The following is a 16,709-nucleotide window of genomic DNA, read 5'->3' on the forward strand; positions in this document are numbered from 1 at the left end:
AACATTGTTACAAAGTGCACTTTTTTAAAAGTATACTTCAGTGTGTTGAGAATCAATCATGAAAGTGTCCTCTCTTTAAGTACACTTAAGCTGTCTTTTATTTGATTAATATCATACATTTATAAATAGTCAAGTCAAGTCATCTTCATTTATTTAGCGCTTTTAACAAAATAGATTGTTTCAAACCAGCTTTTTGTAATTTGTTTCAAACCAGTGATAATAGGAAATTAAAGTAACAGAGATTGTTGTGGTTTAAATATATACTTTTAAGATTTTAAGTGCACTGCAAATGCACATTCAGTACAATTAAGCACACTTCTTTTTCACAAGGGCTGTGATACATCATCCTCATTGAAATCAATGCAGTAAACTGGCTTGAACTCCAGGCGCTGAAGAACTTTAACAACACATCATAAAAAGGTGAGATCCATGGAACTTTATCAAGCTGATGTTTGTAAAAGAGAAACTTACTTTGTTACAGAAAAGTCTGTAAAATCAAAGAGAGACACAACAAATCAATGCCCAGGATGATTTTAATGACTATATCATGCAAAAATAATCATCATACTCTATAAAGAACATCAACTCTTATCTTTTCAAAACCAGAAAATTGCCTTTAATTTTTGGTCCACCGATCACAAAAATCAAAGGAAAGACATCATAATGTCTTCATTTGAATAAGTGTATATAAAAATCACACTTAGTGAGCAGTTCATACAGTTTAACACTTTTTGACATCAACAAATCGCTCTGTTTGACACAACAACAGAATATAACAATCACTTGTGCACTTCAGTCTCAGGCAAGAGGCCATGAAAAGAGCTTTAGGTTTCTGATATAGTTATCACACAATACACAAATCTAGAAAACATTTAGCTGAGTTTCAGAACAACTTAAAGCATGGCTCAGATTCCAACCTCTGAAAATGTCCACGTATCTTCTAATCAGAACAAACATAAGCTGGTTCTGATGTTTCGATAAGACTTTTGCAACCATTCGAATGACTCTGTAAACTACACACAATCCAGATTTGTCGATGGTGAATATTACAAGATTGCTGATGTTATTAGTAAATTATTGCAGTACATGTTCTTAATAGTTGTGTTTGTTTATTTGTTTATTTATTATTATTATTTTTTGATCAAGGAACAGTGTAAGACTTTGACACATTACTGCTGGTTAACGAAACACAACACACTGGTTTGTGTCATGAATGAAGCATCAGAGTGAATCTCACAAAACATGTGCAAGTAACATTTCATTTTTCAAAGAAAATGAAGCCTTTAGGACTGTAAGATTATTACATTATTATTACAATGACATTATTTTCATGAAAATAAGCACCACCCAGGTTACTTATTTCTATAACAAATAATATTAATAATAAGACTGAAATACTTTACTGTTTAATAAATAAATAATTATCTATCTATCTATCTATCTATCTATCTATCTTTTTTTATTTTTTTATTTTTTTATTTTTTTATTACTATAATTATAATTTGGGGGAATTGTCAAAAAACAGATTTTCTTAATGCAAAATATGTCTTTTTAAAGGGTTACTTCACCCAAAAATGAAAATTATGTCATTAATTACTCACCGTTATGTCGTTCCAAACTCGTAAGACTTTCGTTCATCTTCTGAACACAAATGAAGATCTTTTTGATGAAATCTGAGAGCTTTCTGTCCCTCCATTGACAGCTACGCAACTACCACTTTGACGCTTCAAAAAGTTCATAAAGAGATCGTAAAACTAATCCATATGAATTAAGTGATTTAGTCCAAATTTTCTGGGGAGACACGATCAATTTATATGATGAACAGATTGAATTTAGGCTTTTAATCACATATAATCATCAACTCACACATCAGTTAAGGTAAAAGGAAGCTCAAACATGATTGCTTTACATGCAAGAACCAATGATGTTCATTCTGGTGTTACGCAGCATATTTGAGAAGAACCAATGAGGTTTGAACTCACGTATCAAGCAGTTATGGTTGAACTTCTGTTTATATTCGCTGATCAATGTTTATATGTGAATAAAAGACTAAATTAAATCTGTTCATCATATAAAGCGATCAAGTCTCTTCCGAAAATTTGATTAGTTGTACTTTATGAAGCATTAAAGTGGTAGTTGCAGAGCTGTCAATGGAGGGACAGAAATCTCTCCGATTTTATTTTAATGATCTTCATTTGTGTTTCGAAGATGAACAAAAGTCTTATTTGGGACGGTATGAGGGTGAGCAATTGATGACCATTCATTCATTTTTAATAAACACTAAAACTGAAACAGGTGAAATAAGACCTGTAGACTTGTTCCTGACAGGTTTCGTGAGATTCACTCAAGAACACATCACATCAGCTTTGCATGGCGGCAGTTAAATACGTTAGATGATCACCTGGTCCTTATTCAGGATTCAACCATACAAGGCTCTCAGTTGCATCACAATATACATCCCACATGAACCGCCTCACTCTTATGACAGTTTCTATGATAAATATGGCCCAATAAACAGTAAGCACAGATATCACTGACCCAGCTTCACAACAGTCTCACAGAAACAGTAAATCCATGTCAAAACACATACTTAAGATAGAAATTACTTCTTTTTTTTCTTTTCAAATAACAACATGTCAGTGCATTCAAAGTATCAAAATGTCAGGTTTGTCATTATATGGTGATTAAAATGAAACATTTTAAATGAAGACCAGCTTAATACCACTTAAAATACAGGACTGTATTGCCAAGCACACACTTGAATGTATCGTTGATGTAAAGTAGCTGAACAAAATTTATACAAGATTGCACTTTAAAAAATTCTCAAGTGTACTTTAGGACGTTTCAAACATTTAAAGGTTTTTCAATATATTTCACACTTATTTTAATACACATGAGTATCAGATATATTTGCAATTTTGTGCTATTAGATTCTTTCTGCACCAAGCAGTTGTATAATGTCTATTTTTGCTCTACCTTCTAGGTTTATGTCCCAATTAAAGGGACCAGTTTATAATGTGTAATACAGTACATGAACATAATGATAAACAGCATTCTTTGTAGGTTTAAGTTATATAATATAGTTCAATAACCCAAATTTTGCATATTTTCTGTAAGGTCAATGGCAAGAGCTCTTTAAACCAGAGTAAACACTTGTTTCTTTTGAACAAAACTACATGTTAATCTAAACTAATCTACTGCTCTGATTGGTCCAGACCAATTAAACTCAACTACTCATCTATTAAAGTTACAGTAGAAGACACAAAACTAAAACAAAACTAGTCTAAACCTTTAAAAAAACAGCCAAGACCTGTGCTTTGATTACAGATGTCTGTGCTATTAAATATTGTCAGTTGATTAAATGTTGTAAACCACAGTAATAATTGAACATCTGTACTTTTAAAAGAAACATTTACATTGTCTTTAAACTGATTTAGCCATATAAATTCTTTATATAATCCTAAATATGACATTTTATATCTAATTAGCTGTATATTCTCATTTATATATCTCAATACATTATTCCTTCTTAAATATTTTCTTTATATATTTACTTCAGATTGGACAAAGACTCTTTTTAAAAGATGTCTCTGACTCCTACAGCTATGCTTGTTGAGTACTGTGTCTATAATCACTTATATCTCTCTTTATTTTATTTTTTACTTTGAAAAAATTTGTTTTGTTTTGACTCATTGGAAATGAAATATCTACGAGTACCCGTCTCCTCTATACGTCTGCTCGGCGTCCTCCTGGATGTATTCCTCGGTTTTCTCCCAGCTTTTCGCCCATCCCCCATTCAGCTGTGTTGTGGCCCCATATGATTTGGCGGGGCCTCCAAGACCGGCCTGGCCTCCAAAAGGAGCGCTGCTCAGCGTGATGTCACCGGTCTCCTCCGCCAACTCGTCTTCATCGATGAAGCCACACTTCTCCTCGCTGGTCTCCTCTGGATCTGCCCACGGCTGCTTCTCTCCGGACGCAAAAATCCCGTAGAACACGACACCACCGTAATGCACCAGTGCGGCGATCAGGAACACGTTCTGCCATTCTTCACGAGTCTAGTGGACAAGAAAGAGAAAATTTAGGGCCAGATTTACTAACAGCTTGCACCAGCGCAAACCCTCTTTTGGCGTTAAAAAACTACTGCCAGGATTTACTAAAAACACGCAGTGGAAAATTAGCGCTGAAAAGTCGTGGACAGGGTTATTTTTCCGGCTGATCTTATTGCATATGCATTTATAGGAGTTTCCCTTTCAGAATCAACATTTATGGGAGGAGCACATTTAAATTAATCATGCAAGGTGATTTACTATGGTTTGCGCTACTCAATGTACTGGTATTTGCACCATTATTTAATGCTGAAAAAAGCTTGTCTTAAACCAGATGCTGAGTTGCGCTGCTCTTGGTAGATTATGTTGGTCATTATGAAAATGATCCGGCTGAATTTACTAATTTGCCCTGTTTAGTAAATATGGCCCTTATAATGCAATCTTTGACTTTTTGTAATTCAGAAAACAACAATGCATTTTTTGTAAATATTATGTAGTTCTATTTGGCTGTGTTTAGAATTGAATGATTGTCTACTGTTGATCACAAACTGCAACATTATGCAACAATAAACATGTTAGTTTTTGTATGCTACAGTACCTTTGTAGTTTATGTTGATTAGTCTCCCCAGCTGTATCTTGTTTCCTCATTACTTAAGCTGTTTGTCCCTGTGTATTTATAGCCCTTGTGTTTCACTTGTTACTTTGTCAGTTGCGGTACATGAAATGGTTGCTTCTGTCTCCGTGATCCTCGTGGTTTTGTTCCTTGAGTTCTCTTACGAGAGGTCTCTCGTACTTGCGTAAGTATCTTACGCTAGGGGAAAACCTCTTTTCCTCGAGATAATGAAGCCAAAAATTATCCTTAATTTTGCAATAATGTAAAACGCATTGCAGCAGCATGCAGACATGGGCGAGACAGCTTGCGCGCCCATTGGCTGCTCTGCGGCAACTGCACCAGCCTATCGATAAGGGCCCCTCATGACGTCAGAACCAATGAGGGTGCTTCGCGCCCATTACGTCATGTCCCGCCGAAAGCGGGTGGGGCTAGAGCTATAAATACGGCCCAGAGAGGCTGGTTTGGTCAGTTTTTCATCTCTTCAGCGGGCCTACGCATCGCTGGATCCTGAGAAGAAGCCGCGCCGTCTGATTCAAGCACCCAGCGGGATTAGTCTGCATCTGAAGCTGCCGGTCGACAACTCGCCGCCTTCAGTCGCCGTTCCTGCTCACGCTTTCCGGCGTACATATCCTTTTCTCTGCTACTGTGTTTTGTGTATGTGTGTGTTCGCCGCCGCGACACACACTCTCATTGCACTAAAAGAGCCGGGCGTCTTTTTCAAGACGCCCCTTTCCTGAGGACGCGCAGCTCTCGCGCTCGCTGACGGCGACTGCCCTCGCTGCAAGCTAGTTACAGCCTAGGGTGACTCTGCGGACTCACCTGGCATCCTTCTCCGAGACTGCGCCTCCGCCCCCCGCCCCCCCAACCGGCAAAGCTCGCCGGTGCGCCCGCTTGCCTTGCCTGCTTGGAGGATGATACCTGCTCTCCCTCTGTTCGAGCCGCGCAAACCGCGCCGTTCACAGGGGATGTCAGGAGCGGACAGTCACGGGGCTAGCTTTCTCTCTCCCTCTGTTCAAGCCGCGCAAACTGCGCCGTTCACAGGGGAGGCTGGAAGCGGACGGTCGGGGTTAGTTTTTCTTTACGTACAAGAAAGCTATACTCTGCCCCTGCGCCCCATTCACGCTTCACTCACCGGCGAAAGGAGAAAAGAGTTTATAGTCCCGCCGAAGCTGGACTGACCTGAATTTTCTCACACATTTCTCAGTTCCCTGATCAGGCGACTGGAAATATAAATATTGCAGCGCCTGCAGGCAAACGCCGAAGAAAATATGTTGACGCTCTTATATGCTCGTGCATCTGAAAGCCTTTGTGTTCCCCCCTGTGGCTCAGTGGTGGAATCTTTGGTTTTTCGCACGAGAGACCAGTGTTTGAATCCCGGTCTAACGGCAGATAAATTATGCCTCCAATGCTTCGCTCTGTCAGTTCCCTGAAAGGCGACTGCAGATGTGCATTTTGCAGCCAACGAGCGCGTTGTACAACCCGCTCGCCTGCACCCAAACACCGCTTCTATGGTTCCCGTGCGTCACTGGCGAAAGGAGAAAAGAGTGTTTATGTCCCGCTGCGGCCGGGCCGAATTCTATTTCTCATACATTTCTCATTCCCCTCTGAAGTTCAGGCGACTGGAAATGTCAATACTGCAGTGAGCGAGCCTGTTGTAATGCACGCACGCCTGCATACAAACGCCAGCATGTTGACGCTCTCTGATAATACTCGCGCTAACTAAATGCCTATGTGTCTTCCCCTGTGGCCCAGTGGCAGATTCTCAGGCTATTGCGCGAGAGACCCGTGTTCGATCCCGGGTCTACCGGCAGATAAAATTATGCCGTCAATGCTCGCTCTGTCAGTTCCCTGAAAAGGCGACTGCGGATGTGTATTTTTGCAGCCAACGAGCGCGTTGTACAACCCGCTCGCCTGCACCCAAGCACCGTTTCTATGGTTTCCGTGCGTCACTGGCGAAAGGAGAAAAGAGAGTGTTCCTAGTCCAGCTGCGGCTGGATCTACCTCCATTCTCACACATTTCTCTGGAAATGTCAATATTGCAGTGCACGAGCCTATTGTAATACATGCACGCCTGCAAACAAACGCCAGCATGTTGACGCTCTCTGTTTCTATGGCAACTTCTCGCTCGTTCAGTTCCAGTAAATGCGACTGTTCCAGTGTATTCTGCAGTAAACAAGCCGGCGACACAGCCTGCTTGCCTGCACACAAACGCCGCTTTTACAGCTACCCAGATAAATCCCATAAGAGTGTATTTTCTGGTGTTCCGGCCACGGCCGATGGTGTTATGAGTGTAGACAAAATGCCCACTGCCCAGTGCTCATTCCTACACAGAAACACAGCCCGTCACACAGGGCTCGCGCACATGAAATCGACCCAGATCGATTGCGCATTAAATGTGGTAAATGTGCCCACTGCCCAGTGCCCACAAACACTACGTTCTGCATGTCTCAAGGTTTCTGTAAAACGAAACCAACATGCATTCGCTCTGCTCAGGCGGACAATGCTCTCAGTGTTGTAATGTGCCCGCTATCCCATGCCCACATTCACACATAGACATGACAGGTCTTACGGGACTCGCCCAGCCCTCCCCCTCTCGGTTGACCACCGCAGAGGAGTCGAGCGCGGGCAATCTGCCCGCTGTTATCAGCGCGCCCCCTGCCTCATAAGCGCGACGCTTATGTTGCAGCACACTGAAGCCCCTCTGTCGCTGAGCGACCAGAGTGCGCTTCGCATTCAACCCCTAGCCATTCGTGCAAACGCATGGGCAAGGCTACCCGGGGTTTCGAATTGGGTGCTAGACATTATAGAAAGAGGCTATTCGCTACAGTTCGGTCGACGCCCGCAACGCAAAGCGGCGCGAATCGATACTACGGTGAAAAAGGAAGTAGCACACCTACTTCGAGCCAAAATAGCGAAGCTACTGAGCAAAGGGGCTATAGAACCCTTATCACAAGCTCAGAGCGAAGGGGGCAAGTACAGCAGATATTTTCTGGTACCCAAAAAAGACGGGGGTCTCAGACCCATTCTAGATCTAAGACGACTAAACAAAGCACTTCTGAAACGACGGTTCAGAATGCTCACGACCAAGGGGACTGGTTCATGTCGATAGATCTGAAAGACGCTTATTTTCAAATACAAATAACGTCACGTCACAGGCGATTTTTGAGATTCGCCTTCGAGGGTCAGGCATATCAGTACACAGTCCTGCCATTTGGCCTATCCCTGGCACCTCGCGCATTCACGATGTGCATGGATGCAGCGCTCGCACCCCTCAGGCTCCGAGGCATACGAGTGCTGAATTATTTGGGCGATTGGCTGGTTCTAGCTCGATCACAGTCGGAGCTCATAGAACACAGGACCATATTACTCGATCACCTCGAGAATTTAGGTCTCACAGTCAATTGGGCGAAGAGTTCGCTGTCTCCCAGTCAGAAAATATCTTTTCTGGGCACAGATCTGGACTCGCTGTCTATGACAGCACAGCTGTCGCCGCAGCGCAGACTAAGTATTCAGCGCATGACAGAGATTTTTCGCCACGGCGCTTTAGTCCCGCTCAAAAAGTTTCAAAGGATGCTGGGTCTCATGGCTTCAGCATCCTCAGTGCTTCAGCTGGGTCTGCTTCGCATGCGCCCGCTGCAGTATTGGTTGAAAGCGCGCGCCGCGCAGAGCTTGGACCTCCGGTCTCGCGCGCCTCAAGGTCGATCAGAAATGCGTCGCAGCTCTGAAACCTTGGACAGTGACCGACTGGTACCGGTCAGGAGTAAGCCTGGGGACTTCCTCGAGTGTGAAGGTGGTGTCTACGGATGCCTCAACCTCGGGATGGGGAGCGCTGCTCAAGGGCAGACCGTTATTCGGCCAGTGGTCGGAACGGGAGAAGCTTCTGCATATAAACTGCCTGGAAATGATGGCAGTCGACAACGCGCTGAGGCGCTTTTTGTCCCCAGATAAGACACCACGTCTTGGTCCGTTCGGACAACATGTCAGTGGTGGCTATATAAATCACCAAGGAGGTATCAGATCCAGAATCCTTCACAGGCTGACGGAACATCTCCTGGTCTGGGCTCAGCACAATCTGCGCTCGCTCAGGGCAGCGCATGTGCCCGGCCATCTGAATGTGGGACCAGACAGACTGTCCAGAAACTATCTTCCGGCAGGAGAATGGTCTTTACACCCACAGACAATCAAACTGCTATGGAGGACATTTGGCAGAGCGAAAATAGACCTATTTGCGTCTCAAGAGAACGCTCATTGTCAGGAATTTTTCTCCAAGAGCAGGGATGCGCTGGCTCACGTGGCCCCGCTGCCCGCTCTATGCGGTTCCCCCTGTCACGCTCCTACCCCAGGTGTTAGAGCGAATCAGGGAGAGCGGATGCCCGGTGCTACTCGTCGCCCCATTTTTGGACAAACCAAGTCTGGTTTCCAGTCCTGATGCAGCTGATGAGTACCGCCCCATGGCCGATACCGGTGAGGAGGGATCTCCTCTCGCAGGCAAACGGCTCAATCTGGCATCCTTACCCGGAGCTTTGGTCCCTACATGTGTGGGCCATCAACGGGTACCCGTTAACCTCCCAGCGGGAGTGTTAAACACAATCACACAGGCTAGAGCTCCATCTACGAGGCGGCTCTATTCCTCAAAATGGTCTGTGTTCACTAGCTGGTGTACAGCGAGTGGCACTTCACCCTCACGCTGTGGGGTGCCGGAGGTTCTCTCCTTTTTACAAGAGCTTCTGGATAAGGGCAGAACCCCATCCACGCTCAAAGTTTATGTGGCGGCCATAGCAGCGTTCGCTGAACCACCGCTTGGCCAGTCATTAGAAAGGAACGATCTGGTCATTCGCTTCCTTAGAGGAGCTAAGAGGCTGAACCCTCCCAGACCTCCCTCAGTTCCCGTTTGGGATCTTTCCACGGTTCTGGAAGCCATGAAAGGTGCCCCATTCGAGCCAATACAGTCAATAGACCTGAAACTCTTGTCTTCAAAACAGTGTTTCTTCTGGCTCTCGCTTCAGTGAAGCGCATAGGGGATTTGCAAGCGCTCTCAGTGAGGCTTCCTTCCTAGCAGGCTTCCTTTGCCCGGTCAGGGCGTTAAGAGCCTATGTGTCTCGCTCATCTGTTTTCAGACAGACGGAGCAGCTCTTTGTTTTGTTCAGTGGACGTTCTAAGAGACTAGCTGCATCAAAACAGAGTCTATCCAGATGGATAGTTGATGCTATAGCGCTAGCTTACAGATCCAAGGGCCTGCAATGCCCGATAGGTGTCAAAGTGCACTCCACAAGAGGCATGGCCTCGTCGTGGGCTTGGTCCAGTGGGATTGCCTTGCAAGATATCTGTATGGCGGCAGGCTGGGCCTCCCCGTCTACATTTATAAGGTTTTATAACCTCGAGGTTCCCGCTTTACAAGCTAGGTTGCTCTCGGTTTAATTTTTCAGTATTGCCCGCCCGATGCTATCGGCTCAGGATGCTGAAACTGCTAGAGCGTCGATCACTGATCGTCTGTATACTTCTGTGGGCAGTGCGTAAGTCCCCCATATTTACCAGTCCAGGCCGAGTTCGCCCTGGCTGTGTGGAACACTTGATATAACATGCTCTTATCAGAGCTCCATATTACAGGAATGATGCTATTCTAGCCCCTCTTCCCTAGCCAAGTTTCCACTACCAAAAACTTTTAAGTTAAATGTATAAATTAGCTTACTCAAATATTTCAAGTTAAGGGCAATTCAATTGTATGAGTACAAAATAATAGAATAAAGGCCTTCTGAAGTGAAGCGATCCGTTCGTGTAAGAAAAATATCCATATTTAAAACTTTATCGACTAAAATAACTAGCTTCAGGCAGACGACCGTAAGCATCGATTTATGGTGGAAGACTAACCCTTGACCTGACACATTGATGAACGCGGAAGAGCAGAGGATAGAGCAAAACAAAACACCAGTCACGAATTAGAAGTCTAAAACGAGAATTTTTAAAGAGAAATGTTGGAGGCGATTGAGTTTGTTTCCCAGCCCTGTTTGTTTGAAATGTGAGAGGCGTCTAAACTTACGCTACTCCTACATCCTACGTCATACATGCGTCACTGGTTACTCTTGTGGCGTAAGTCGACTTGTGTAGTATGGGTATGGCCGTCTGCCGGAAGCTAGTTATTTTAGTTGATAAAGTTTTAAATATGGATATTTTTCTCACATCACTTCACTTCAGAAGGCCTTTATTAACCCTTTCACGCGTAAGTTTGAAATATTCTAACTGACCCCCCAGAGTGAGTTTTTTCAAGGCGACATTCCCCCTTAATGTTTCCATGGCAACGCGTCACGCTTGTCATGTGATACACACCGCAGCCACAATAACACTGTATGATAGATAGACACATTTTTTATTCAAAATATTCACAAACTTGCTAACAATGTCAACAACTATCTGATATTCTGATTCTCAAATACGTGTAAGTGAGTGTGTTTTGTCGTTTAAAAGCCTTTATTGATCTTGATCTATAATGTGAGATGGGCGGCGCCATGTTTGTTTGCACCGCAGTTCAGAGAGTCCTGTCAGTTGGATTTACAGCATGGAAATTCAGCAGTTTCTCCCGTAATACATGTAAGAAAGTGGCCGGTGAACTGGGAAAATAATAGAGTAAACTTTACAGTACTTACACTATGTGTATCTGATATGAATAACACACATCGGCAAATTATATTTGAATAAATTGTTATTGCTGCTTCCGTAGACAAGTGCTTATGTGTATTTAAATGTCTGAAACCTAAATTAAACATTATGTGTTTGAAAACTGCAAATAGTTGTGATATATGACAAGTGCTGAGCGCGTCCGTCTCTGGCTCAGCGCCAGCCAACCTGCGAAAGCACAGTTTGAATCTGGCAGTTATGTCACGTCACTGGTCATTCTAAATCCCATATGTGGGACCGTCCTCTCAGAGGCACAAAAATAAGAATCCCATATATGGGCCGTACCGCTCAAAAGGTTAACCCGCCAGAGCTGTGTGGTGCACTTTTATCATGGATAGATGCACTTTGATGGACTTCAAAACATATTTTTTTTTACATAACTAATTACCTAAATTTGAGTTTTGCTAACTTATTTGGGTTTACAGTGTAAGGCATATTATTGAGAGATATAGAGAATGTCTCGGTTACTTCCCTGAGGAGGGAACGGAGACGTTACGTCAGTGACTGACGAATGGGGTTTCGCTTAGAAAGCCTATCACCTTCGAGTATTATAAAACAAGCCAATGGCAAGGAAATGCCATGGGTCTGCGGAATTTGCATAGCGTAACTCCGCCCCACCTCGTGGGTATATAAGGAAGTACACTGGCAACATGCAGTTATGTTACCTGCTGAGGAGCCGAGACTGAACTCAGGTGGTTCCAGCGGTACAGAGGAAGTGGCAGGGAGACGTAACGTAACATACGTAACCGAGACTTTCCCTTTCGTTCAGTCACACGAATAGGGTTCCCACCATAACAGACAAAGAGCTGGTCTGAGGTCCTGAAACACTGCGTTCTGTCTACGTAGGCAGGGAGGGCGCAAACTGGACAGAGCAGTGCGAAGGCTGGGTCTGCCTCCTCCAAGGGCAGTGCTTGCAGGTTCACCACCTGATCTCGAAAGAGAGTGGTGGGAACCTTTGGCACGTATCCAGGCTGGGGTCTCAGGATCACGTGAGAATTAGCCAGCCCGAATTCTAGGCACGCTTCGTCAACCGAAAATGCCTGCAGGTCACCTACCCTCTTGATGGAGGCCAATGCAACCAGGAGCGCTGTCTACATAGACAGGAACTTAAGCTCAACTGATTGCAAAGGCTCAAAGGGAGCTCTCTGCAGGGCAGATGAGACCACTGCGAGGTCCCAAGAGGGTATGAGGGGAGCACGAGGAGGATTTAATCTCCTGGTTTCCCTCAGGAACCTGATGACCGGGTCGTGCTGACCCACTTTTTTCGACTCCAGGAGGTCGTGGTGAGTGCTAGTTCAGAGAACCAGGTCTGGGTGGGCCTGTGAGGCGCAACCAAAACGATCTGCTCCTCGTCCTCCCTAATCTTGCACAGTGTCTGTGCAAGAAGGCTCACTGGGGGAAACGCATTCTTGCGGAGGCCCCACGGCCAGCTGTGCGCCAGTGCATCCATGCCGAGGGTCCCCTTGGTCAGGGAGTAAAACAGGCGGCAATGGGAAGAGTCGTGGGAGGCAAACAGATCTACCTGTTGGTCGCCGAACTGTTCCCAAATCAGCTGAACCGACTGAGGATGGAGTCTCCATTCCCCCGGAAGTGGCTGAGACCGTGAGAGCTTATAGGCTGCACGGTTCAGTTCTCCCAGAATGTGAACGGGATGAAGCGACCTCAGACGCTTTTGACTCCATAAGAGGAGATGGCGGGCGAGTTGTGACATACGGTGGGAGCGTAGACCACCTTGTCGGTTGATGTACGCTACTGTGGCCGTGTTGTCTTTCCGGACTAGTACGTGTTTGTCCTTGAGTAACGCCAGGAAGCGTTGCAGAGCAAACCGTACTGCCAGCAACTCGAGACAATTGACATGCAGGAGGCGCTGGGGTCCTGTCCAGGAGCCTGCGGCAGCATGTCCATTGCACATGGCACCCCAACCCGCATATTGTTGTATCTGTTGATACAACAATATGCCTGGAAACTCATTCTAAGGGTACTCTGGCCCGTAGAAAGCTGAGGTTCGACCATGGGCTAAAGGTCTGACGGCAGGCCCGAGTAACTGGTACCCAGAGCGTGCCCTGTTGCCATGCCCATCTCGGGACTCGATCTCGAAGCCAGTGCTGAAGCGGTCTCATATGAAGCAGTCAGCGGTGTGGCTGCCGCTGTGGAAGCCATATGCCCCAGGACCCTCTGAAATAACTTCAGTGGAACCGCACTCTTCCCCTCGATTGTCGAATTGTCTTATATATAAATATAAACAAATATAAACAAATATATATATATATATATACACACACACACACACACACACACACACACACATATATATATATATATATATATAGCCTAAAGGTTCAATGAACTGTTCCATAAAAATAAAAACCTGACTATCATCTGTCAGGCTTTAAAGTGTTATGATAACAAAAAAACATGATTAAATGAATAAAGAAAATCTGGATAATTTCAGGATTTCTCACCTTATTTTTGGTCATAGTTCCTACAATGAGAGGGCAGACCATACCAGAAAGTGTGCCCACTCCATTAGAAATGCCCATCAGTATGCTGGCATACCTTGGCGCAATGTCCAAGTGGTTGACATTAAAACCTTAGAGAGGAGCCGGATTAAAAAAAAGAAATTCAGAAATATTGGGAGACATTTATTTTATATATATTTTTAAATCAAAATGGGATTTCAAAACTTGCAATGATGTCTATAACATGTCAGTGTGTGACAACAGAAATATAAAGCGTCTCACCTGATATAGCAAATCCGCTAAAACCAACGGCTAGCACCAGAAATGAGATGGCCACACCTTTACTGTGAGAGAAACCAACCACTAACAGCAGCGTGGCCTCCATTCCAAACCCTACAGCCACATGGGTGGGTTAAAGGTCATACCAACAAATATTTTTGTATTAATTTCATAAAAGATACAAATAATGTCATCAAATATGGTCGCTCTCACCTCCGCAATTCATGATCTTCCTGACGGTGGTGGTGGTTAAGATGTTTTTTCTGCGCAGGTAGTCAGCCAGTTGGCCGCCAATTGGCACTATGATGGTCATAACCAGGTGGGGTAAAGCAGAGAGCATACCAACCTGACAACAGCCAAAGAAAACTTCAAAATGATGAAAACTGAAAAAATAACCATTTACAAAAATACTCGTTCCAAACCCATGTGATTCTTGATGAATCCCTGAGCCACACTTTTAATAATAATAATAATAATTTGTTACATTTATATAGCGCTTTTCTAGGTACTCAAAGCGCTTTACATGGAAGGGGGAATCTCCTCAACCACCACCAATGTGTAGCATCCACCTGGATGCTTTTGGTGATTTTTATGATTTGTATGCACTTGTACTTTAAGTCCCCTCCGCTAAAGCTTTAAAGCTCATTTGCATTTCCCTTGTGAAAAAGAAGGGAAGTGAACTTAATTGTATTGAATGTGCACTTATAGTGTACTTCAAATCTTGAAAATCTATATGCATATTTTACGTATGTATAAAAAAAACAAAAAAAAAAACTGTACTTGCAGATCTAAATGAAATAAAATGCCACTTAAGTGTACTTTAAGAGTACACTTTCATGACTAGGTTTCTTAAAAATGTAATAATGTAATTTTAAATCATTGTTTTAATAATATTTTGTCATGCTTTAAAGAAATGTCTTGGCTAACATGTAAAATAGTTTATTATATTGTACTTTATTATATTTATTATATTAACTGTAGTGTACTTGATTTAGATTTAAAGTTAAATATATGTACTAAATGTACAAATGTGTCACGATTAGTGTGTTGTACTTTCGTTATCATGGACTTTTAAGCCTTGTTCAGTCCAAATCCGATTTATTTTGTGCATATCCGATAGCAAGTGTGAATGGCAAAAAACACATGAAATGCAATTTTTACAAATCCATTTCAAGCTACATTCATTTGCGGTTTGAAATCCTATTCAAATAGCATTTTTGGAAATCCGTTTCAGTCTGACTGCTCTGATCAGATTTGTGTGGTGAAAGATGCAGAAGATGCAGTAGTCCAGAGCACAATCATTTTTCATCAGATTACAATCAGATACATAAATAATTGGATTTGGACTGACAGTGTGATTGTAGCCTTAGTTTGTTTCTCTTTGTAACCTGTTTCCTTTGTTTCATTTTCCCGCTCTTTGTTGGTTACTATGGTTTTTGATTATTAGAACACCTTCAGTTGAGTTCATTAACCTTGTGTTTTTAAAGGGCTCCTATTATGCCCTTTTATGAAGTCTATGGCCTTTTATGAAGTGTACTAGAATATCATGCTTGATTGTTCAAAAAATTCACTAGTTTTCACATATTTGACATTATTACAGCATCTAGAGAGATCAGTCTGGCACGCACACGCTGATTTCGATGAAGCCCCGCCTTCCGAAATACGGAATGTGCTGTTGGTTAGCTGGCCAGTGTGTTGGCACTTGTTTTGGAAATGTCCTGCCCCTCCATAACTGCAAGTTCTGCTCTAGTGTAAATATGAATAAGGATGCATCATTTCAAACCAATTCGAGCCCGATTCAGACCCTGACAATGTTAACGAACAAGAGGATCATGCAAAACGGATTTTATGCACGGACTTTGCAAGTACGGATTTCACAGGATGTTTCAGAGTGGTGTGTTTTTTGTAATTTTCTTAAACATTATAGATACGATGTTATCCACTATTTAATCGCGATATTTGTCGGGAAACTACAAACATTAATCAATCAATCACAAAACCATGGTTAATTTGGTTAAAGCGGTGAACCATCTTACAAAAGCGAGAGCTTACAAAAGCAACAGAAAACAAGATGTTCTTAATAAAATGTGCAGAGCACAGATAAACTTTGAGGTTATAATGTTCAGGAATAGTGTTTAAAATAAATTGTAACCACTCAAAGTTTGTCAGCCTTAGGAAGGTCAAACAAATGAGTTTTGGAAACAGGGTGGAAAAAACAGTGTCTCTTTGACATATAAACAACTCAGTCTTTTATAATGCAGCTCAACCAGGCCTTGTCCCCTTTTTTGTGTATTCTGTGGGCGGAGATTAAATTAGTAACATTGTGACTTAACATCCAGAAAAAAACGTGTTGTAGTCCAAACGAGTCGTTTGTTGTAGTTCTTGATTATATTAAATAAAATATCACCCTTTGGAGTGGACGTTGAGATTTGCAATCTTGCCGATCTTTTTTATGCTAAAACAGCAACATTACACACTAACTAAAGTTGAAAAGTGAACAAGCATAATAGGACCCCCCTTAAGTCCCTCAATTCATTGTCTGGTTTCGTTGTGTTTGCACTCTTTTGAAGATCTGTTTTGCTTTATTTAATAAACCACACTGCTATTTGGAACTACTTTGCCTATCTTCATCTATATTGG

General features: G+C 43.0%; 1 protein-coding gene across 1 annotated transcript in view; it reads right to left on the reverse strand.

Moving 5' to 3' along the window:
- Positions 1–515: 515 nt before the first annotated feature.
- The window catches only part of slc17a6a (solute carrier family 17 member 6a), a 31,677-nt gene continuing 15,483 nt past the window's right edge, over positions 516–16,709 (reverse strand). Inside the window, exons 9-12 of the mRNA XM_082160461.1 lie at positions 14,283–14,415; positions 14,073–14,183; positions 13,794–13,921; positions 516–4,055 (exon numbers count right to left, since the gene is read on the reverse strand). Coding sequence (XP_082016587.1) covers positions 3,708–4,055; positions 13,794–13,921; positions 14,073–14,183; positions 14,283–14,415 — 720 coding nt within the window. The 3' untranslated portion in view covers positions 516–3,707. The remainder of the gene's footprint in view (positions 4,056–13,793; positions 13,922–14,072; positions 14,184–14,282; positions 14,416–16,709) is intronic.

The sequence above is a fragment of the Leuciscus leuciscus genome, assembly GCF_965113295.1.
Source record: "Leuciscus leuciscus genome assembly, chromosome: 25".
NCBI lineage: Eukaryota > Metazoa > Chordata > Actinopteri > Cypriniformes > Leuciscidae > Leuciscus > Leuciscus leuciscus.